This window comes from Pongo abelii, chromosome X, assembly GCF_028885655.2.
Source record: "Pongo abelii isolate AG06213 chromosome X, NHGRI_mPonAbe1-v2.0_pri, whole genome shotgun sequence".
NCBI lineage: Eukaryota > Metazoa > Chordata > Mammalia > Primates > Hominidae > Pongo > Pongo abelii.
In genome coordinates, this window is record NC_072008.2 from 154,842,634 (window position 1) to 154,865,336 (window position 22,703).

At 41.5% G+C, this 22,703-nt stretch overlaps 1 protein-coding gene across 4 annotated transcripts in view; it reads left to right on the forward strand.

Moving 5' to 3' along the window:
• Positions 1-3,393: 3,393 nt before the first annotated feature.
• Positions 3,394-22,703, forward strand: part of AFF2 (ALF transcription elongation factor 2) — a 498,044-nt gene continuing 478,734 nt past the window's right edge. For 3 of the 4 annotated variants that reach the window (XM_009235348.4, XM_002832215.4, XM_002832217.4), the window contains exon 1: positions 3,394-3,926. In XM_009235348.4, coding sequence (XP_009233623.1) covers positions 3,880-3,926 — 47 coding nt within the window. In that variant the 5' untranslated portion in view covers positions 3,394-3,879. The remainder of the gene's footprint in view (positions 3,927-22,703) is intronic. The other variant, XM_054545161.2, reaches the window with a different exon arrangement.

Genomic DNA, 22,703 nt, shown 5'->3' on the forward strand with positions numbered 1-22,703 from the left:
TGTAACTGACATGCACAGTGCAACTTTCTTAAACTAATCCTAATTTTTAGACACTACCCGAACCTGCATGACAGTGCCTTTAGTACAGCTGTACAAATGGAGGATTTCAAGTTCTTTGAAACAAAGATTAGTACCTGGAGACTACAAATTAAACTCCTTTAAAAGTAATTCAAGTCAAAAATCTCACTTTAGAAAATCTGAAAATCAGCATTTCTATAAAACCAATCCCTCTTAAAAACAATTTCTGGTTTTATCTCAATGGATTGGGGCATGGAGTCTCAGTTTTGATCCTTTCCTGTCAGAAAAGATGGCTTTCTGTTGGCCTACGGGTTCTCCCAGTAGGTTCCTTTTGGTTGGGGTTTTGCGACTAGGGGAAATTGGTGAGGCACTGGCAGGGGTTGGGGAGACAGTCAGAATGGGAAAAGCCAACAGAGGGAGAAGGGTCAGAGGGAGAGAAGGTTGTGCCTGAAGTTTCTAAAATATTTGGTTGAACTGAGAGTTCTGAAACTGGGGCCTGAGGTGGGTTTTGCTAGGTAAGAAAGGAGCTTTTCCAGCCAAAACAAGGGCATTAGGCTGGTGAGGGGGAGTATTCCACCTTAGCTAAGATGCCATAGTGAGTGGAATGAGAGGGAAGCAACTGGATCCCTACCACAGGCTAGATGACAGCTAGATGACCCCAGTATGACAGCAGCAGTGGGCCCTCCCTCCAGATAGCCTTTTTATTTCCTCTTGCTACTGCCCTCCATGCAAAGTGCTTTCTCCTCCCTCCTGCTAACTTTTTGGTGGAGGAAGCACGGCTTGGATCCAGCATCCTGCCCACATATTTGAGGATTCATTGAAGAGCTGAGTTCTAGGGCCCCTGGCCCCATCAGAGGCAGGGATGCACAGAGTGAGGAGGAAGGGAGAAAGCACACCTTGGATCAGAGAAGACAAAGCTTCTACCTTGCCCAGTAGCTGATGCTCAGTGAGCAGGTGCCAGGCCCGGGCCAAGAGGCCTCAGGGACAGCCTGGCCCCTTCAGTGTTGCCTGTCTTAACCTCATCTCTGTTTGAGGAGAGTGGCTAGGAAGTGGGGGCTCCTTCCACCCAACCTAACCTTCCTGCTTGGTTTTGATTTCAGGAAGGGAAAGCCCCTGCCCCTCTTTTGAAGCAGCAGCCGGCACCACTTGTCTCTTCTCTCCTTCCCGCAGGCACTTCTGTTCATAGTGCTGCCTCTTGCTGGCTCCTTCTGCTTCTGCTTGGTCCTCCTGCTGATTGCGAAGAAAGTGCACCAGTAGGGTGATGGGGGGCTGGAACTCTTAAAGGGGCAGCTTTATTTCTGTTGAAAATTTGTTTGCCTAGCATATTTTTTTTCTATCTTTCCCCATTAAATACAATTTTGTGAGAAAAGTAAACCAGAAATAAAGTGACCATAATCACCATTTAAATATTAATTGTAGATGTTCTGGCTTTCCTCTAAGGATTTTCAAGCAGATCAAGTAGTAATGCTGGCAACAATCATCAGCAATCAAATCCAATTGGAGGATTTTTTACTGAAGGCATAAAGGTTGGGGGCCACAGGTCTGAGCGAGGCCATCCTTGTTGCTTTAAGGGCTCTCAGTCCAGGGCTGAATACTAGAATTCCATGAATAAATAAGGCACAGAGATAATTTGAAAATCCCCAGCACCATTTTTGCCAGTAACTGTTTCTCCATAGAGTCTTTTTGACCAGAGGAGTTTACAGGTAGCCAAATCTACAAGCCACTTTGAGATGTAGTCTCCCCTTGGCTGCCCACTGGTTGATTTTCCATCAGTCAACCAGTATCTGTTGAGGACTTGGTCCCATGCAAAGTAAATAGACATCTAAGCAAAGTCCCACTGGATGCTTGAGTTGCAGAATCTTAGAGCCTTGTTTCTCTATGTTAATGATGTGCTTTCTTTCCCTCATAAAACAATGTGAAAGAGACCAGACCCTGGGCCCCTTGTAGCTCAAATGCTGAAGTCATTCATGGTTGGAGCTGAGGCACCTTCTACTGGCTCCAGCCCTGGAAGAGCTTCCCAGGTTCTAGGTTCTAATCTGGGATCCCCTTCTAGGGGAAATATCAGATCTTGAGCATTTTAATGTCTTAGGGTCTCTGTTTCTTCAGGAAAAAAAATGAAGTTAAAAGCTATTTGGATGATTTTGGTTACATGAGATAATACTGTAGAAGCATATTCAAATAGAAGGGAGAATATCAGAGAAGTATGAGCCAGAGGGCTGCTGGGTGTTTTATGGGGAAACTGAGGCCCAGATAAGTGACTTGCTTGGAGTCACACACAGAGCTACTGGCACCCCGCTCTGTCAGGGCTCAGTCTACTGTCCTTCCCAAGAGAGTTCTAGCCTTAGGATTTGAATAATGTGCCAATACTATTCCCTCTGTATAACGACACGAAGAAGGCAAATTACATGCCTAGGACTCCAGAATGCTCATGTCCTGAAATGCCAGAAACCGGTCCCGCCCCTTCCCACAGACCTTTCTCTGCAAGGAGGCCAGGGAACCTTTCCCTCCAGGGAATTGGCTAAAGGGATCCACCCCTTCCTGGACCAGAGGTGGAGGTTGAAGGGAGTAGGAGGCTCGGTTAAACCCTCCACGTGCAGAAAGAGAATTTCAGGCCAGAAGGGAGACGGGCAGCCGGTGCGTGGGATACTGGGCACACACCCAGTGGTTTTCCCATTTCTCAGAGGAGGAGCGTGCAGAAGTCTTTTGCTCAAGGCACCTGGTGACTGTGCGAGGAAAGTGACAGTGGAACCCAGTTTAACAGTGTCCCAACCCCGAACTCAAGGACCACACAAGGGCAGTCATTTGTTCCTATCCTTGCTGCTCACTGAATCCAGGGCCTATAGCTCGCTGACCTACTAGGTGGGCGCCTAAAGGCATGCCTGGAGGACCTGGGTGCGGGCACGTGGAGCCACGGGGATGGTGAAGGTGACCGCCTTCTCCTTCCTGGACCCGCGTGCTACGCACTACAGACCTGAGGGATGCTCAGGCCCGCAGAAGTTTGCTCCACTACTCGGGGGCTCAAGGAGCTGTGCTTGAGGTGGCAGGGGGCGACCTTCAACCCCACGGCTGTTTGTGCTGTCTTTTCTAGTTCAAAACTAATTCCCAGTGGTGGGGGTGGGCTGGGTTTCAGAGAGGGGTCCCATTCCCCAAGCCCGCGTCCCGGTCCCGCCAGCCCACCTCCTGTATCCCTGCCACGGCCCCTGCGTCCCGGGTCCAGGTCCGGGTCCTCAGCTCTGTGGCCGCTCCCACTAGCTGATTTTGACAGTGGAGGGTGGGAGGGGGTTCCCGAAAGGCAGGGGCGGGCGCGGCGAGCCCCTGCCAGATCCGGGGATGATAACGTGCCTGCTCCATGTCGCGGCTTCTAGCTGTCCAGGCTCCGCCCCCTGTGAGTGTGTAAGTGTGTGATGCTGCCGCGGCCGCCGCCGCCGCCGCCGCCGCCGCCGCCGCCGCTGCCGCCCCGGCTGCCGCGCCGCGCCGCTGCCTCTGCCCCGGCCGCCCCCGCCGCCGCCGCCGCCGCCGGCCCGCAGCCAGCCAAGCGGGCGGCCCAGCCCGCCTGAGCCCGCAGCGGCTGCCGCCGCAGCGTCGGGGCGCTGGGTGCGCGGGCTACCGCGGACCGAGCGGACCCGAGTGGGCGACCAGGCGCTTGCCCGCCCAGTGCCACTGCCGCCGCTGCCTCTCCGGAGCACAGGACCAGACACCTCCAGCGCCCGCCGCTGCTGCCGATGCGGCCCGGACACTTTTAGCTGGGCGGGAGGGCTGGAGAGCCGGGCCGCCGAGAACCGCCAGCGAGCTGTGCCGAGAGCCGCGCCGACCCGCTGCGATCAGGGACAGGCGCCCGCCCGCCGCCGCCGCCCGGCCGTTATGGATCTATTCGACTTTTTCAGAGACTGGGACTTGGAGCAGCAGTGGTAGGTGTTGATTTTTGCCTTCTCCTTTGATGAGCGAGTCTCCTGGCGAAGTCTGAGGTTTTCGCCTTTGTTAAGAGGAGCTGGAGCTGTCGTGGGGGGCGCCCCGGACTCCCTCCCACTTGCTCTCAGCCACCTCTAGCCCCGGCCGCGCTGACTCCTAGGTCGGATGCCGGGGTGGGGGGAGGTGCGGGAAGAGGGAGGGATGCGGACCCGAAAGCGTCGCTTTGCGCTCCAAGTCTAAAGAGTTGCATTTGGCTCACATCGAATTCGGTGCCGCCCGAGGGCTGAACCGCACGACCTCCCAGGAGCTTTTCTCTCGGAGCGGCTCGCCGGTCTGGCCTCCTTGAGCCCCGGATGCCGCCCGCCCGAAATGCCTCAACTTTCCAGGTGCCCAACGCCCGCGGCGGGCCATGGGGGAAAGGCAACGGCCAGGTGCCGCCAGCAGCCCTCTGCTTCCTTGGTGGCCACCGCCCCCGCTGCCGCCACCTCCATCCCTGCACTGGGCGGCGCGCACACCTTTCCTTCTGCCGACGCAGCCCAAGTTCCCTGCACTCCTGGGTGGAGCAGCGGCTTTGGGGGCCACCACTCAGGGGACCTTGGTTCGGGGCCGACTTCGGCGCTTGGCTTTCAAGACTGAGGGTTTTTGGAGTTGGCCCCCCAAATCCGCGGCTCTGATGTCAATGCACATTTAATTACCGGCTGGACCCCCGTCGGCCTCCCACTGGGAGGCAGCCGTAGTTTTTTGTAATGGGCATCCAGCTCAGATTCAAAGGTTGAGTCAGCTCTTCACAAAATACCCTAAACTTGTCGCTGAGACATTTTGAAAGATGGTAGAAAGGTGACTGGGGAGCTGGAAAGTTGTTACTCTCTTAGAGATGTGCGTGCGCGTGTGCATAAATACTGATATACATATCTATTAACTTTTCAAAAACTTCACCTACTACAAACATTATCACAGTTTATTTGTCATAATACTTAAACGTATCAGATTCCCCCCGCAGTCTAAGGAATTAGATGGGGAGGGGGCGCAGTGGTAACCGCTTAAAATTGCATTCTTGGTTATTGCCTTTTAAAATGTATTTAGAATGATCTGTAGTACCTACCAATAGTGCGAAATCTTTTGCAATGTTAAACTACTAGCGGCCGTTGGTTATGAATGCTGTGTATTTTTACAAGGATTTCCCCTGTTGATGTGATATTTTAGGCAATTTCCTTCTTTAAAAAAGGGTCATATGCCTAGCCAACAGCTTCATTATGCCAATCATGCCTCCTTTAGTTGCAAATCCAAGATAATCAGAACTTAAATACATTTTATTTTACAGCAATTCCGGATAAATCCTTGAAGCACAAATTATGCTGTATCAGTATTAATCTATAAGGCATTTTGGATACCACGGTTTTATCAGCTCTGTAGAAATACATTGTTACATTAAAAAATGCTGTTATTTGAAAGTAAAAATTACAATAAAATTATTACTCAATTAGATATTATGCTCCTGCACACAGCCTTTACTCTGCTTCACTAATTTATTTTGCAGACAACTGATAACCATAGCACTCTATTTGCATACAATTTGCCTAATATGTGGTGTGGGTTACATCGTTAATTTAACAGACATTGTTATAATTAATTTCATGGGTATAGTTCAAATGTTAAACATATACAAGGTATTAGGTTTTTAGAAACATGTTTTTTGTATTAATTCCGGTTTAATCTTCTGCATATGCAATTGCATATTTAAAGGGAATGGACTCTTTTATGTTTGATTTCTTTAAAAAAAATAATAGGCTCCCTCACCCCTGTGGGAGGCTTTCTTTTTCTTATCTTAAGGAAAATGCAAAACCTTTTTTTCCTCCAGATCCCTAACTGAGACACATCAGTTAAGAAGCATAGACTTGGACACTTCGTGAATATTATGTGAAATACTGATTAATTAGTGTAACGCATCTGCATAAATAAGCCTGTCCTTTCCCCCTGTACATGATCCAGGAAAATTTCTCCGTCTTACTGCTCGTGAGTGGCACACTTCGTTGTGCATCTCTGTTTATAAACATTTGTAATGTGGTTGTGCTTCTGTGTTTTGTATAGCTCCACGGAGAAAAGGAACATAAATGTGACAATAGTGGATGAACTAAAAAGCTTCACATTGTCTTGAGTGGAAATTGGTACCTTTCCCACTTCTCTTTGGAAGTCCACAGCATGCCAGTTACGTGTTCATTATATGTTTACTTCCATTCCTTGGGAGTAAATAGCTACTTAAAGTGATGGCCTCCACTCCCCACGCCCCCAAGCCCCCAGGAGGGCCAAGAAAGGAAAAAAGACCACAAAGTTAACGATCTTATTTACCTTGAATTTATTCTTAACATTCACTTGTGGAACAGTAAGCTCTGAGCTATCTCTACTGCAACCCTAGATGTCTGACAATAAATGGATCAGGACAGCTTAAAAACAAACTCATTTTCCTAGACATAATGAAGAAAGACTTTACATACACAGGCATATGTGTTATTTGCAAACACTTGACTGTAGTAAACAAAAAGTGTGTGCCCATTTATAAACACACACGTTTGTTAGGAGAAATGCAAATGGAAAGGATGGGGTACTAATGATGCTGCAGTGTGCATGTTACGTGCAGTGTTTTGGAATGCTCACATGCCTAATGGAACATACCACTGGATTTCACAAACTGCAGGAATAACTTAATGGGTCATGCTCTGGACTCGATTAAAGGGCCAAAGCTCAAGTTCTTTAAGATTCTTGGATGAATGAGCAATGTTCACCTGAGTCTGAATTTAATATAAACCATTCTGTGAAAGAAAAAAGATGGCACAGATGTCTGTCTGTGTGCATGAAAGACATCACTTGCTCTTAAAGAAAAAGATAAATTAAAAAAAATCAAATTTCTTCATTTAAATCATTCCATAGACTTGTTTTTGGTAACCAAGTAAATGAATACTTGAGGTAACTGAAGATCATGTAATGATGTCATTAATCCCCATTTAAGAGGGAAAAAAAAGCAAATTCAGAGGGCCTACAAAATGTACAGCCTTTCGGTTCTGTAAGCACCTCCCACCCAGTATTGATTAGGTATTGCTTTGTGACAGGCCAAGGTTCTTTGTGGGGATGCTTACCTTTTCTTCATTGGAAGGAAGGAAAGGAAAGAAAGAAAATACGGAAAGGGACACATTCTTAAAAAAAAAGAAAAGAAAAGAAAACCACCATGATAGCAAAATCAGAACGTTCAAAAGCCTAGTTAAAATCGTAGTTAAGTGATTGTGACAGTGGCTGGCTTCTCACTGCAAGGGACAGCATCAATTGTTTGTAGTTTTTATGTGATGACTCACAAATAGCCTAATTAGAGGCAAGCTTGCAAACGGGCAGTTATACAGGAAGAGACTTAAACTCACTAAACTGTTATATAAATAGAAAGTTCAAAGGTCTGTGTGGGGCTGTCAAGGCTGAGAAGGGGCCATGTGCCGGCCAGGCTTCTCCTCCTCCGGTAAAGGCAGCCCCCAGGGCCTGCCCCAGCAGTCCGAACTGCACTTTCCCCAGTTTTCTTCGACCTTGCGAGGGCGGGGCAGTGCCGGAGAAGGGGCGGGGGGCTGCTTTCTAGACAAAAGTGAACTGTTTCAGCTCCAGCCGGGCATGGCCCATGCACTGCAGCAACCCGGCTGCCTCGTCCTGTTCTGTGCGCACAGGTCTTCCGAGGCCTCGTTAGCTACAATCCTCCAGAAGAGCGGAACAGGACTGTTTATGGATGGGAAGGTGTGGGAGATGGGGGGAACACAACCTTTGCCAACTTGGAGATACTAGGGCTGTGGTGGGGTGGGGGGAGGGGAAGTCCCGTTTTGAATAAGGCCTAGAGATTCCCACCATTTCTTGTTCTCTACCTCCATCCATTTATCTTTCCCGTTTTCCCTCTGTGGTCTCTTAAAAGGGAGACTGCCTATGGTCTGTTTTCTTTGCTAGTACAGTATGCATTCTCCTGTGTGTTTGAGCATTCATTCAACAAACCATTTTAGTTTGTGTTTCTTAAGGGAATGTGTGGGTAGGAGAAATTTAAGTTGGTGAAATTCACTAGTAAGGTCTCCTCCGCAACTCCCCAAACCCTCCAAAGAATACAAGCTATCTCAGTACATCTTAAGAGGCACATCTATTGGACACGGAAGAAAATTATCTCATGGTAGAAATCAGTTTAATGATATATGAATTGTTTTGCTAATGATTCAGTCAAGCATTTAACAACTTTAAAATATACAAATCAAGATAGAAAATGACTGCCTCGAAAATGAATCCATCATTATAGACATGAATGAGATTCCATACATTTAAGCATCGTGTAGATGGATACAAATTATATTGTATTTAAACATGTTAATTATTGTTGAATAGAAATGGCTTTAATGTACTAACCTTTAACATGGAATAAATGCCCATTATTCTTAGCTAAGATTATTTTTGCATGCAAAATTTGCACTTATTTAACATAATTTCAAAATTGTAGAAGTCCAATGAAATGGCCTTCTCTGGAACAATTTAGAGCTGTGGCCTTAAGAGCTTGTAACTGTAGGTCATACCTCAAAGAGGAAAACTGCCATATACTTGATTAGCCTGTCATGTAGACAAAACAATTTTTGCTGCAGTGACTACATTTTTCACTTGTAATTTTGTTTTTCTTTTTCTGATTGCTGTTGGATAAAGAAAGATTTCAAAAACTTGCTTACTGATAAATGGAAAGAAATGTTACTGATTAAAGAACTGAAGACCAAACTTGAAGAAACCTTTTTGAGTGTGTGTGTCTGTGTGTGTGTGTGTGTGTGTGTGTGTGTGTGTGTGTTTTACCTGTGGTGGAACTCAACATTATCATTGCTACTATAATTTGAGTGTTTACTCTGTGCCACAAGCTTGGACTAAATTCTGTAAAGACTCAATTTCGTTTAATCCTTCCAACAACTTTCTGAGATAGGACCTGTTATGATCCCTGTTTTACAGATGAAGCAATGAAATCAAACAGGTACTCACTCAGTGATGCAATCCAGGTTTCAGCATAGATGGAGCTGACCCCAGAGCCTGCATCATCAACAACTGACGTTTTGTCTGAACATTTCCAACATGTGGAATGCTGTTCCACATGCTATCTCATTTGATCATTGTGAGTTAGAATGTTCAGGGGTTCTTGCCATTTTATTGAATGGCAAATTCAATCTTATAGAGGTTGTGTGACTCACCTAAGTTCACACAGCCTGTTGGTAGTAGAGCTTGCTCAGAAATCCACATCTGCCTATTTCCAAGTCAGGTGCCTTTCCACAAAAGATCATTGCCTATTATTTTTTGTGTGGATCTGAATATTTATTTAGCCGTCACTGAAACAAATGGATTGGATTGTGTATATTGTACTTGTGGAAAAAATCTGTGGAATTACCATGTAATTTGACCAGCCGTGGAACTCTGCTTTTTCCTTTTAATTAGAAAGAGAGGAGAGGGATAGCATTAGGAGATATACCTAATGCTAAATGACGAGTTAATGGGTGCAGCACACCAGCATGGCACATGTATACGTATGTAACTAACCTGCACATTCTGCACATGTACCCTAAAACTTAAAGTATAATAATAATAAAATAAAATAAAATAAATAATAATTAGAAAGAGAACAGTCTATATACTGATACAATCTCTTAGCATGTCATTTATGGATGCCCCCTTCATGAAAATGTGAGAATGGAAAATTATATATATATATAAAGGAGACAAATCTCAAGTCCTTGAGAATTGTTCATTTAAATCTGAATGCTCAAATTTTGAAGATTTGATACTTGAACATAAACAAGACCATGGTATATTTTTTGGCTCATTTGGAGCCTCAAAACTGGAGGTGGGAAGTTGGTAACATTTCTTTCCAAAGCTTTCTAATCTTACCATATGTATTAATTGATTGGACCCTCACAATAACCTTAAAGATCTGTTAGGATTGATATTTTAGCTTCATTTTGTAGATAATAAACGGAAGCTCAGAGAGGTTAAGTTACTTGCCTGAGTTTACACAGTAGGCGAATAGTCTTAGGATATGTGTTTGTTGCTCTTTTCGCTACATCACCACTGTTGCATTAAGTTGTTAATATTTAAATACCCACGTTGCTTCCTAGAGAATGGTGTGTCACCCTCTGGCATCATTTAGCACAGTGTTTTTCCATCACAGGTACTCAATAAACATCTGTTGATTGATGTTACTGTCACATTCGACTCAAAGACTGTTCCATGCAAATGCAGGTCTCTTTCAAGGATAGTTGCTTAGTAAATCCTAGTGATAATACTGTCCCTCTGCCTGTGTGATCGTATATTAGTTATTTGTAATTCTTTTCATGTCTCTTAGCCAGTCTGAACTTTTTGCAGAAAATAAAGAGAATAACCAATGGATACAGAAGAAGATTAATAGGAAAAGGCAAAAATAGTATCCATGTAATTGGCATGATTTTAAAAAAACAGAATTTCTATGAATTCCAAGATATGTTTAGCCCAAAAGAAAAACAAGAGGAAATAATATCTTTTAAGGTACAGCATTATAGGAATTAATGGACTGGTATTGTGTCTCAATCTGCATTGAGAACATGAATAAAGAATGTGTAACAAAAATCTGAGGAAAAAATGAGTGGTCAGAGGGTTGGGATTCCTCCAGCTTTCCTTGAGTTTCAGTCTTTATGACTTGTATTTCATCATGAGAAGGCTGTTTTTCTACTTAACTGTAGCAGATCCACACCATAAATTATCATGACTGTTAAACAAAGGTCCAGCCCTGGGTTCTTCTAATGTAAAACTTTTATGTTACACTTTAATGAAATTTTATATGCATGTTCAAAGCAAGGCACACTTTACACCATAGAGAGGGTGATGCACTGAATTGTTGAATTTATTTTGAAGTAAATCTTTTAGATGACCTTAGCTTCTAACATCTACCTACTTACTGAGCTGAAAAAAAGTTATCTGAGAGCTGAAAAAAATGACATGATTTAAGCAGAGCTGACAATAGCACTATAACTGGAATGTGATTTTGATTATGGATTGCTTACTTTATGGGATGCTGTTTTCCAAACATACCTGTGTATTTTGCTTCATTTGAAAAATAAAATCAGCTAATGTTTCAAAGTAATCTTTGATTTGGTTCTTCAGGAGGTACATTCTCTTATATGAAGGTGTAAAAGCCACACTTTGAGGAATAAGCTAAAGAAACAAGCTTTGTTTTCATTACAAAATCAAAATCACACATCTGTTTATTTTTCCAATGTTTCTTTTGTTGGAGAAATAAAAGACATTACTTCCATCCTATGAAGGACAATTTGTTTTGTTAGATTTCCAAATAATAGTTCTCTGCCTCATCTACCATCTTCAATGAAGACCAGATCTCAGTAGCAGATACTGGTTCACTTGGTGACCTTTATTAAACCATTTTCCTGGAGTCAGTTTTTGTGTTTTGTAGGCAACGTATCTCCTGGAATAAATAGCTTTGAAATGGTTTCTTTTTTGTATAAGTAAAAAATAATATGCTACTTGTTTTGTAGTGGTGCTGAAATTGAAATCTCAGCTTTAACAATCATTGGAAGAAGTTGTTTGCTAAAATTGTGATGTCTTCTTGGTGTTTGGGTTTCTAGTATGGTTTGATCAAACCAGCCAAGCAGATGGATTGTGTTGTTATAAGGTCATTTTAACCTTTAGACTATGGCAATATGTACATGACAACCTGACTATCTGTTGAACAATGAAAAATGCAATCACATAGGCTTTATTTCCCCATTCAGGATGTCAGCCAACTAATTTTTTAATGAATTAATTTTCCAAAGGACTGATTGTTTTCATGCCAGGTCGGCACAGCCACAGTGACTAAATTAGACTCAGTGTGATGGATGTTTCTGATGAAGTGCCGTGGAGAGGTCTCATCAATTTGCCATTATTTGTTTGCTGCCAAAAGTGCTTGGCTTTGGTGTGTAGACATTAATCAGGTCGTAGAAGCTAGAGTTTTAAGGCTGGAGGGCCCCTTTGGATCATGTGATCCAAACTCCTCATTGTACAGATAAGGAGACTGAGGCCCAGGATGGGAAAATGACTTGCCCAAGGACATCCAGTCAGTAATTGGCAAAGCCGGGTCAGGAGCCCTTGTACCCTAGTTCAGTGTTTGTCATCTCTCAAGAACTGTTTGTATTGCCTACCTACTCTGTGCCCAGCACTCTGCTAGTCAGTCATTTTTAGGGAGAGATGAAAGGACTGTAGAAGATGACCTCTGGCCTCACAGAATTTACATTGGAATGTATAATTAGAATTAGGGAAATATTATGACATGGACTGTAAGTAAAATAGGAATTCTGGGAGAGAGAGAGAATGCAAGCTAAGTAGGCAAAACAGTCCTGGTCAAGGCCCATGAAACTCTTTTATTACTATTAGTGCAGTACAGAGTGAAATGGAAATCCAGAAATTTTTATTGTTTAGGGGACCCGGAGCATTGAATACTCAACATAAGACATTTGACTTTGGACCCTGAATTATCTGGTTTGACAGTAGCTCACATTCATCACATAATTGCCTGAGTCCTCTTTTGCTGTGTGAATGGAGTATTCTCATTAACACAGACCAACATTTGCTGAGGGACAACCACAAAAGTCTCCCAAGAAGAGCTTTGGAAACATTTATGCAAACATTCTTCAAAGAAATACCAAATGAAAATGTGTTTTTTTCTGAAATAATTGAAACAAGTGTTTGTTAATTGGTACAATTGCTAGCAAAATGGCCATTTTTCAAAAGAAGTGTATATTGTAGCTCTTGAGATGTTCACAAATACATTGTTTCTTTTGCTCTTTCTCTTTTTCTAAAAATATAATTAACTATTTTGTTTGTTAGGTGTGTACCAATATTTTACCATCAGAATTTCTTTTTTCCTAAAAAGTGAGTTGGTGCCTTCGTACTGTGTGATTGGTGTTGACATCTGTGTTTACGATTAGCTGTTTGGCCACCAAGTAATTCTTTGCCTGGCTATGTCATTGTTCAAATCTCAGCTCTATCTCTGGGAAGCTGCTAGCGAGCAGCAGACCTCCTGCTTCCTCCGTCCCTCAAACTCCCATACTCCTACCCAGTCTGTTCAGATGCCTCTCCTCTGTGCTTTCATATCTTCCTGAGCTGACTTCCACCTGGGCTGGATCCTGCTTTCTCCCTTCCCCAACTCTTCCCATGCACCTTTGTTGTTGTGAAAGATGAGACTGTGTCTTTTATTTTTGTGTTCTCAGTCCCTGGCCCAGAATAATAACCTAATGCTGCCAGTTCAGAGTGCAGCATCGTTCATTTATTCAGTTCATTCAGGCACTATGCTAGCTCTTCAAAATATTAAATCTAGCTGAGAAGACCTAAAAGCAGTATTAATAGTAATAATTTCAGCTAATAATTACAGGTAACGTTTCCTATGTTACAGGTTCTGATTTGTGTTATCCGATTTCTCTATTAACAGAGCAGGAAACTGGGACAGAAGGGTTCAGCGACTTGCGCAAGGCCATACTGGTAGTATGTTGCTGAGCTTGAATTAATCCACAGGCCATGTGAATCCTTAGCTTCTCTGCTAATCTATAAGGATACCCTAGGATAGATGCTGTACTAGTGGCAAGCCCTGCTTGCGCTTGGGCTCTGTAGTAGACTGGGCTAATGAGGACTTTACCACTCATCCTTAGTATTTACAAATTGGGTCTAAGTTCATTACCAAATATGAGGCATGACTTTCCAGATATCTACTCCAACAAGAGACACACAAGTCTGTTCCTCTTTGGTGTAAGTGGCAGATTCTGAACTTGGGAGGAAGGTATACTGGTCCATAAACCTGAACCTAATTCAAACTTGACAAGAATGTGAACTCATTAAGGGTGGAGAGTTTTGTTGGTTTTATTCACTGCTGACACTGCAATGCTTAGAACAGTGTGTGGTGCACAGTAGGTGCTCAGTTATTTTTTGCTGAATAGGTAAATGGAATGATAGACAAAAACCTGCTCAATACTTTGTGTGATTAAATTTGTGAAGAGATAGCTCAAGAGGTGTAAGAATGAGGACCAAGAGAAGTGCTAAAATCACAATGAGCAGACAGGTGGGTACAGGTAGGTGTGTTGCCTTGCCTTCTGTACATACTTTTCTGAAATAGGATGCTTATAGAAATGTTATAAATTAAATGTTCTTTATGTGCATCTTACTTGCCAGGAATACCGTAGGGAAGTCTTTGTTGATGAGCAAAATCTCTCCCAAACAGCCCTAAACTTATCAGATTTGTGTACATCATTTTTAGATTTTAGATTTTTGTGTACAGCATTTTCTTGTCATGAGGTATACCTACATTTAATATCTGCAACAGTGCTTTAAGGGTAATTGTGCAGCCTTAAAAAAAAAAAAAAGGTGTAGTAACTTGTTACCATCCCTGAATTGTAGCTTTCATCTAGTACAAAGCTGGGAGAACAGACCTTCAACATTTGCTGAGTATTTTTCTCCACACTTTTGTAACGTTGTCTCCTCTTAGCTAGATGCCCCTTTGTTTAATAGTTCCTGCTTTGGAGGCTAACCTGGGATTTGAATTTTCCTAACATATATTTTTACATTGAACACATTTTCTATTTATGCCTCTGGAGGATTCAAATTACAATTTCATTCCAAGGATGTGCAGAAAAGTTTCCACACGTGCTGATTTTAAAGAAATCTATAAGATAATTTGGTAGGGAAAGAGGATTAGCATTTACAGAGCATTATGGCATATACTTTACAAACATCACCTCATTGAACAAGGACCCTAAAAAATAAGGGTTTTCACCCCCATTTTACAGACAAGAAAGATGAGGATCAGAGGGGTACACCCCTAACTTTCTCAAAGTCGCATGATTAGCCAACAGCAGAGCCCCAAGTCCAACTCAGGTTTCTTGGGCCCAAAGACCACATCCCTTCTGCTATAACCTGCCTTTGCAGAGTTGAAGATGAGCTGATAATAGAGTTTGTTGGGTACCTTCAATGTACTAAAAGTAATCTGGAAAAACACCCCTGGACATTATTTTATTATTTTCAAATTGCAAAATTAAAGGTGGCAGGATGCAGGTCAAGAAGATAGACAGAAACATGAGATGACAAAGAAATTTAGGAAATTTTAGTGGGAGTGAAACACCCCGCCGGTTAAATGAACCAGACTTTAAGGTACATACTAGGAGGACAGACTGTAGATAATTAATGGGTCTTTAATAAATTGGGTCTCATAATCAGAAATGAAACTTATCTGAATATTAATTACAGATCCAGAAAAAATGCAAGAGCCATGATGGACCTTTTTAAAAAAAATAACAGTTGAATGTTAACTATATCTCTTTTGCTACAATTAGGCATTTTGGCCATTTAGTTTTGAAGTTCTGTAACAGTTTAAACTTCAACAGTGCAAATATATTCAGACTGTAAGTGGTAAAACTTCCTGTCAAGAATGATGAAGACTGTTTTCATTGTATTCTGATTAGCATCATACTTAGAAATTACAGTGAAATGCCAATGAGCACTCTAATGCCATTGAAAAAGGACACCCATGACACATGTCTGCCATACATACTTTGGTAAACAATTGCAGTGACTCATATACCTTGAACAAAAAATAGAAATTTGATCAACCTATTTCAAAAGGCTTGAAAGTTAAAGCGAATTCTAAATGTAGATTAGTAGCAAATGATGACAGCCGAGCAGCATTACCTCAGTTGATTAATTTATAAGGGTACTGGTCAATGATTTTACCCAACAGCTATGCATAGTAGAATCCTAATGGGATCTGTCTGTTAAAATTACATAAAGTAGGGCATTTGATTTATTTCATAGTTTCTCAGAGCTCAATTTTAACTTCATACAAATAATGCATTAGTCACCCAGGATAAATGACATGCTGAATACAGTTGTGATTTTGTCTGCTTCTCATAATGAGATTTAGCAAAGGATTACATCTGTCTTTGTAGTTTATTCCTATCCTAAACATTTGTAGGTAGAGTGGGATCTTTTCTCTTGTTTCATATCTTGTTAGATGACATCGGACCATCCAGCCCTTTCCCTGCCTCTGGGCTTCTGGAGTGTGTAAGGAAGATTCACTGATTTAGGGGTAGTACTAAGAACTACCACATCTACAGTGAGGCACATAGAAGGGTTTAAAGACGTTGCTATTCTAAATATATCATTAGGAGTATATCACTATCTATTTATATATTGCTGAACTATTTTATTTCATTTTTGAGATTTGGTTATATTCTTAAACCTAGAGTACATATTATTATAAAGCAAATTCAGTAAAATAACACTAAAATCATTCAAATGTGCTAAAGCAGGTGAAAATGTGGGGATCACCAAACTTTGCCTACGTGCCTATACTCCAAACCATCATCTCCCTCACCCTTGACCCTGGGGTTGGGAGAGTCTTTTCTTTGTGCTGTGGATGCTGCAGTAGCTGCTCCAGGGATGTACATCTCTGAGCCTTACAGTGTCAATCCAAATATGATTTCAATGCCAAGACCTGGCTGACTTTTACACTCTGATCACCATTATTTCTGTCTTTTAGTAGCTTCATTGCCTTAATGGAGGACGGAAAGGTGAGTTTGCCGAAATGAAAAACTTTGAAATCTGTTCGGCCTACACTTGCACACCAAAATTAGAAGAAGGGGGAGGTTTTAAATTTGTGGCTGGCTGGAAATATGTGGGTTTATATTTTTAAGATGTAAAAAATATGATTAGGAGAAAGTTCTCAGAACTTCATGGACATCATGTAACTCTTAGAAAGTAAGGTAAATGATAAAATATGGGATAAGTTTCCTTAAATTGAATGTAATCATAAAAATTCAAGGCAAAGCAACATAGTCTGCAAAATTTATGAGATTTGAGGTGGGGGAAGAGTTTGCAAAGCTTGACAACCTCCAGTGCATCTGACCTGGCACATTCCTGTTGGTAATGAGAACCTTATGGGGTGCTGGGCCTCGGTTTTCTTAGGCAGGGCCTGCTCCCCAAGGGTATCATAAATGATACGCGAGTCAGGAACTTCATAGCTCATGGTGTTTCTCAGGGATATTTTAGTTAAGCTGACCCACCCAGCTACAGTGGCAGAAGTTGGGAAGAGGGCCCACTCATAAATCTTTATTGAACTTTAATTAATTAATTAATTATTTGCCATTGTTCATAGGAATTTGAAAGGGAAAGACGTATTGAATAACCATGCCTATCTGACTTTATAGAAATGGTCCAGGTTCTTGGGGTTAATGTGACTTTTATTATTTGATAGGCACACATTTGTTTAACAATGACAATAATCAGAAAACCACAGAAGTATAAATACCAGTAATGAAAAGTTCAATGCAAAGAAGAAAAAAAAAAGAAGAAGAAAAAGTGCAATGCCAAAGTTAGGGCTATTTCTTCTGGTGTTTTCTTATGTTTTGTCTTTCCTTTTCTTTCCTTTTATTCCCACATGCCGTGAAAGTTTGGAGTTGGCCACAATCTCATTTGTGAATTTGGGCCTTCCACTGTAGGATGTGTAGGGTGGTCAGTCATGAAATGTCTATTTGTAAATATGTGTTTGTTCAAAGCAGTCTTAGCACCCGGATTTCCTGAACATAGTTCTGATATGGCTTTATTCTCAAAGGACTTCTAGCAGTGATGCTACATTTTGGTGGTGACCGTTGGAGGCAAGGAAATGTCCAAGTTGAATTGTTCTATGTGATGTTAATCCTTTAACTATGAATGTTTACTGCCTTCCCTGGGAACTTGGAGCTTAGCCGACTTTAACAGCCATAGAAGACAAGCCTGATGTTACTTCTAAATACACAACCCTCAGTTCTCTATCGTCTACCCTCCTCTTTCACTATCTTTTAAATTCCTGACATTTATTCATATAAACAGTTTAGTAGTTACTGTTTTATTTGATTCCTTGAATAGGTCTGACAGCATTTGGAAAAAGCTTATGATGTGGGCATCATGGTCTTACTTCACTGTCATCCTTTTAATTGTATTACTTACATCTGATAAATTTGCAGATTATTTTCTACCTTTTATTAGTGATCTAGGATACTTATGGCAGTGTTTTGAAAGGTGAGAAACACAACACTGCTTTCTGATTTTTTTCTAAAGACTATGGTGCATTTTATGAGATAAATGTTTAAAAGGTTGTTATGAATGAGACAGCCTATACTGAATGACTGAGGAGACTGGACAAAATGAAACCTTATTTTAAAGGAAAAATAAGCCATTTTTACCTTCCGTAAGTTTACTTTGAAAGGGTAATAAACAAATTGTTTCCTCACTGGAAAAAAGGGAGGAAATAACATATTCGGGAGACAGAAGCCTTTAATATCTTGCAGGCTGTTTTACTGTATTCTGAATTTCATGTCCAAAGCTGTCGTTGCTAATGTAGATTTATGAACCATCATTTAAAAAAATCCAAGGAGGCATCTTGCATTTAAATTGTAGAATTATTAGACCTTAATTTTCAATGAAATAAAAAGACACTAGAAATTCTAGCTGTTTTGCTTTAGCTAATAAAGCCATACTTGTTTCTATTTCCAGTGTCTTATTTCCAGGAAGACTGAATTTTCATAAATAGACAATGGATAAGTAAGCCTTCTTAGCTTTAGTACTGATACTTTGTATCCCTTCATTATTTATTAACTGGACAATTAAGGCCCTCTGTGAGATACATTTTTTTCATAATGATAGTCTCCCATTTAAAAATAGAGTTGTAAAAATCATAAAAGCTATAACAATATAAAAAGAAATGTGATCAATTTTTATGAATCAGTGTGAACTAATTTCAGTGGTGCGCAGGCAAAATGGTAAATGCAGCTATGGCTCAGTTCTCGTGCAATGTATGATGTGTAAAGAAGAAAGGAGAGTCTCCCATTGGTTCTTTGCAATGGTTGCTCCTGATTCATGTCCCAGCAGTGGTATAGGATCTTAGAACTTCAGATCTGTAAAGGTCCTTAAGGGGGATGAGAGCGGGGCCAACCCTTTGTTCAGTCTCCCCACAAGTAATCGTCCAGCTTCTGTTAGCCAAAAAACAAAAACAAAAACATAATGAGAATGAAACTACCTCCTATGGTAGCAAATTTCTTCTTTTTTGGATAGGTCAGAACAAATTCCATTGTATGTGGGCAAAGAAGCCTTCTTTGAACTTCCAGCCCTTGGTTGCAGTTCTGCCCTGGAGACCACACAAAATAGTCTAAGCTCTTCAGTTCACGTCAGCCCTCCCAAGGTCAAAGGACAGCTTGCCTATCTGTGTTCACTGTGTTCTCATTTTTTAGGGCAAAACGTCCCAAGCCAAGCTTGGAGAGACTTCAAGAAACTCTGTCTAGATATGCAGGAGGGAGGTGGCTGGGCCCTAAAGGCTCTAACTCTATTTTTAGGTTACACAGAGCAGGGAGAGGCGTCTTTATCTCCTGCATATAAACTTTTTCAAAGGAACTTGGGCTGAGAAGCAGATATTCAACATCCTTTTCCCAGGAAAACACCCCTCCGGATATCCTCTCTAATAGCCACAATATGAGAACCCCAAAAGATCAAAAGGCTAACAGGAACGTTTCCAGGAGGAATCAAATAACTAATGTTGAAGCCTGATGCTTCCTGTGAAACCATACATCTCTCACTGTCACCATATTGGCATATACTTGGCAGATGACAATGGCCCTCAGAGTTGAGCAACTACTGCACATCAGACACTCATCTGAACACTTTCCATACACAAACTATTAATACTTCCAGTAACCTTGCGAAGTAGTAGGCAAGCTTATTGCCATTTTTATGATGGGGAAATTGAGGCCCAAAGAGGTTGAGTCACTTGCTTAAGATCACATAAGTAAGTAGTAGAGCTGGGATTTGAACCCTGGCATTGTAACACTGAACTGTGATACAGCTTCTCAGAGATAAGTCTTGAGATGTTGCTCAACGTTGGCCCCCTCTGAACAAGCTACTACTTAGAAGTTATGAAAAGCCACTCTTCTGGCTGTGATCATCGTTTCATCCTGTAAGGGGGAGATTGGGTCCTAGTATTATTTATTCCACTCTGATACTACATCATTGAATAGCTACATTCTCTTTGCAGTCTATTTGGTAGCCTAGCACCAGCTTTGTGATGAGTGAAATCTTAAGTATAGTGCCTCCTGAAGAGAGGAATGGGCATTCCTTCATTCCTTCATTCAACAAATATATTCTGGGTGTCTACCATTAGCCAGGCACTGGGGATATCATAGTGATACTTGTATAAATGGCCCCTGGAGTCAGACCATTAAATACTTAAAGTAGAACAAGCAGTGGGCAAAAGTCCAATGTTTTTCTAAGATGCCCCAGATCATATCTGAAAATCCTTCTGGTGGCAGAGATTGTGGTACTTTAAGATGACAAAAACAGATACCCATTGCCCAATCCTACCCAGCCTTCTCTTCAGTACCACTGCCCTCGTTGCTTCATGCTGGAGATTTATATGAGTGAGATCAGCATAGGAGATGGAATTGGTCAAAGCCACAGCAAATCCACTTTCAATGAAAGGGCTTGAGTCATCTGTCATATAAGGAAATGCATGGCACAGGGCATCTGGCTTTCTTTGTGGCTGCCAGGATGCCAAGCAGACCCAACACTCCCTTGAATGATTTTTTGTGTCTAGTACTCATTTTTTTCACTTGTTGTACAAGAGGCATCTTAAGTCAAAATCTAGCCCTTAGTACATTGTACCACATTGTTGATTACTACAACCTTTCAGTCATTATTCAACAAATGATTTCTTGTACTGCACTATTGATTAGTTATTATAAAACCCTGAATTCAACTGTACAGTGTTGGTTCTTTTTGCCAAAGGGACTCTAAATTAGAAAATAATTCTGATGGCTGGGCGCGGTGGCTCACGCCTGTAATCCCAACACTTTGGGAGGCTGAGGCAGGTGGATCACAAGGTCAGGAGATTGACACCATCCTGGCTAACACGGTGAAACCCCGTCTCTACTAAAAATACAAAAAAAAAAAAAAAAATGAGCCAGGCATGGTGGTGGGCGCCTGTAGTCCCAGCTACTCAGGAGGCTGAGGCAGGAGAATATTGTGAACCTGGGAGGCGGAGCTTGCAGTGAGCCAAGATTGCACCACTGCACTCCAGCCTGGGCGACAGTGCACGACTCCATCTCAAAAAAAAAAAAAAAAGAAAATAATTTTGTCAAATACTATTGTCACAGCTATTAATTGGGCATCCCAAGATGAATAGTTTCTTGCTACCAAATACCTTTTATAAATATTGCGTTTAGAATTTAGTCTAGAGATTCATCTTGACTTGAGGGGAAAAGTCTATTAAAAGGACTTTATATTCCATTTTGCTTTGGTCTGGTCTTGGCACAGGAGTGTGGATTTTGCTAAAAAAGACAAACAGAGCCAGCTGTTTTCTTCCAGAGAGCCACCTTGACTATCAGTGTGGGTGTCAGATAACAGCCTTTGTGGTGAGAAGTTTATTGTATTTACTTGGGCGGTGGTCTCTAGTATTTGCAGTGCTTCATTGGCATAGTGTCTCACTTCTGCAAGAGAAGTTATCCACGACCATGGGTCATTTACTGTATGTCAGGCGAGACATTTATAAACCAATATCCTTTGTGCTCTGCCCTGAGCAATGACCCCACATGTGACTGAGCTTTGATGGAGAAAGGAAAAAGTGGTGTGTTGTGTTTGGTCACTTTCCGCTTGAGTGGCAGTTACCTGGTAAAATTTAAGGTGGAGGAGTATGCATGTCTTGTGTTTAAGCAAAGACTGGATGACCCTTATTAGGAATGTTGCAGAAGGAATTCCAGCATTAGATAAAGGTTGAACTAGATGACCTTTGAGGTTGTTTCAGCTGCTGAGTTTTTATGATGCTTTAAAATCCCTTAGGAGAAAAGCTGCAGTATAGGCCATTGGCTGTGAATCCCAAGCTTGAAATTGTTGGAAAATGATGCTCAAATCAAATCACATTAAATTCACTTTAAAGTTTAGAAATATATGACTTACAATATTTTGTCTGTTGTTGGTTGGGGTAAGGGGGGAGAATAGGAGGAAGATTATTGCAACATAAAATACAACAAACCATGAAAACAGCATCATACATCAAAATTAAAATTTTTTTCTCAAAAAATTAAAAGGATTGGGAATCACTGACCTATATATTGCCTTATTTTTCTTTTTGGCTCATTTGTGAGCTCAACAATTCGAGCCTATTAATTACTGTTGCCTCCTATTGTCATTTTAATGGCACCTTATATAAATAGAGGCAATGAGGCTAGTTGCTACTCTCCCAACACACCCCATTTTTTGCATTTCTGACTTAGTGCAGGGACCCTTCTCGATTTGGTTATTGGCATGCTTGTTACAGAAGTCAGTTAACTATTCTTCAGGTCAGACGTGAGATGTTAGCATTCTCACAATGAAGAATATATGGTTATCTCCCTCTTATCTACTCACTTTCTGTGTATTTTTAAAATAAAACCTAAGCATCTTATTCTTCTTTGTTCATACATAATGGAATAAGTATTACAGTCTTTGAACACATTCTTCGTGAAATCACTTGCAGCAATTTCTAGTGTTTGGTTTGTACTAGACATCTCCCACTCACGTAGACATGAAAATAATATGAAGCGGAAGAAACTACAAATGAAAAAAGAAAACCAAAAAGAGTGTTTACAAATTCAGAGAAGAATCTAAACTATTCTTGTGCTCATGCATTGAGGGCACATACTATGCATGTGACATCATTTAATGACATTAGA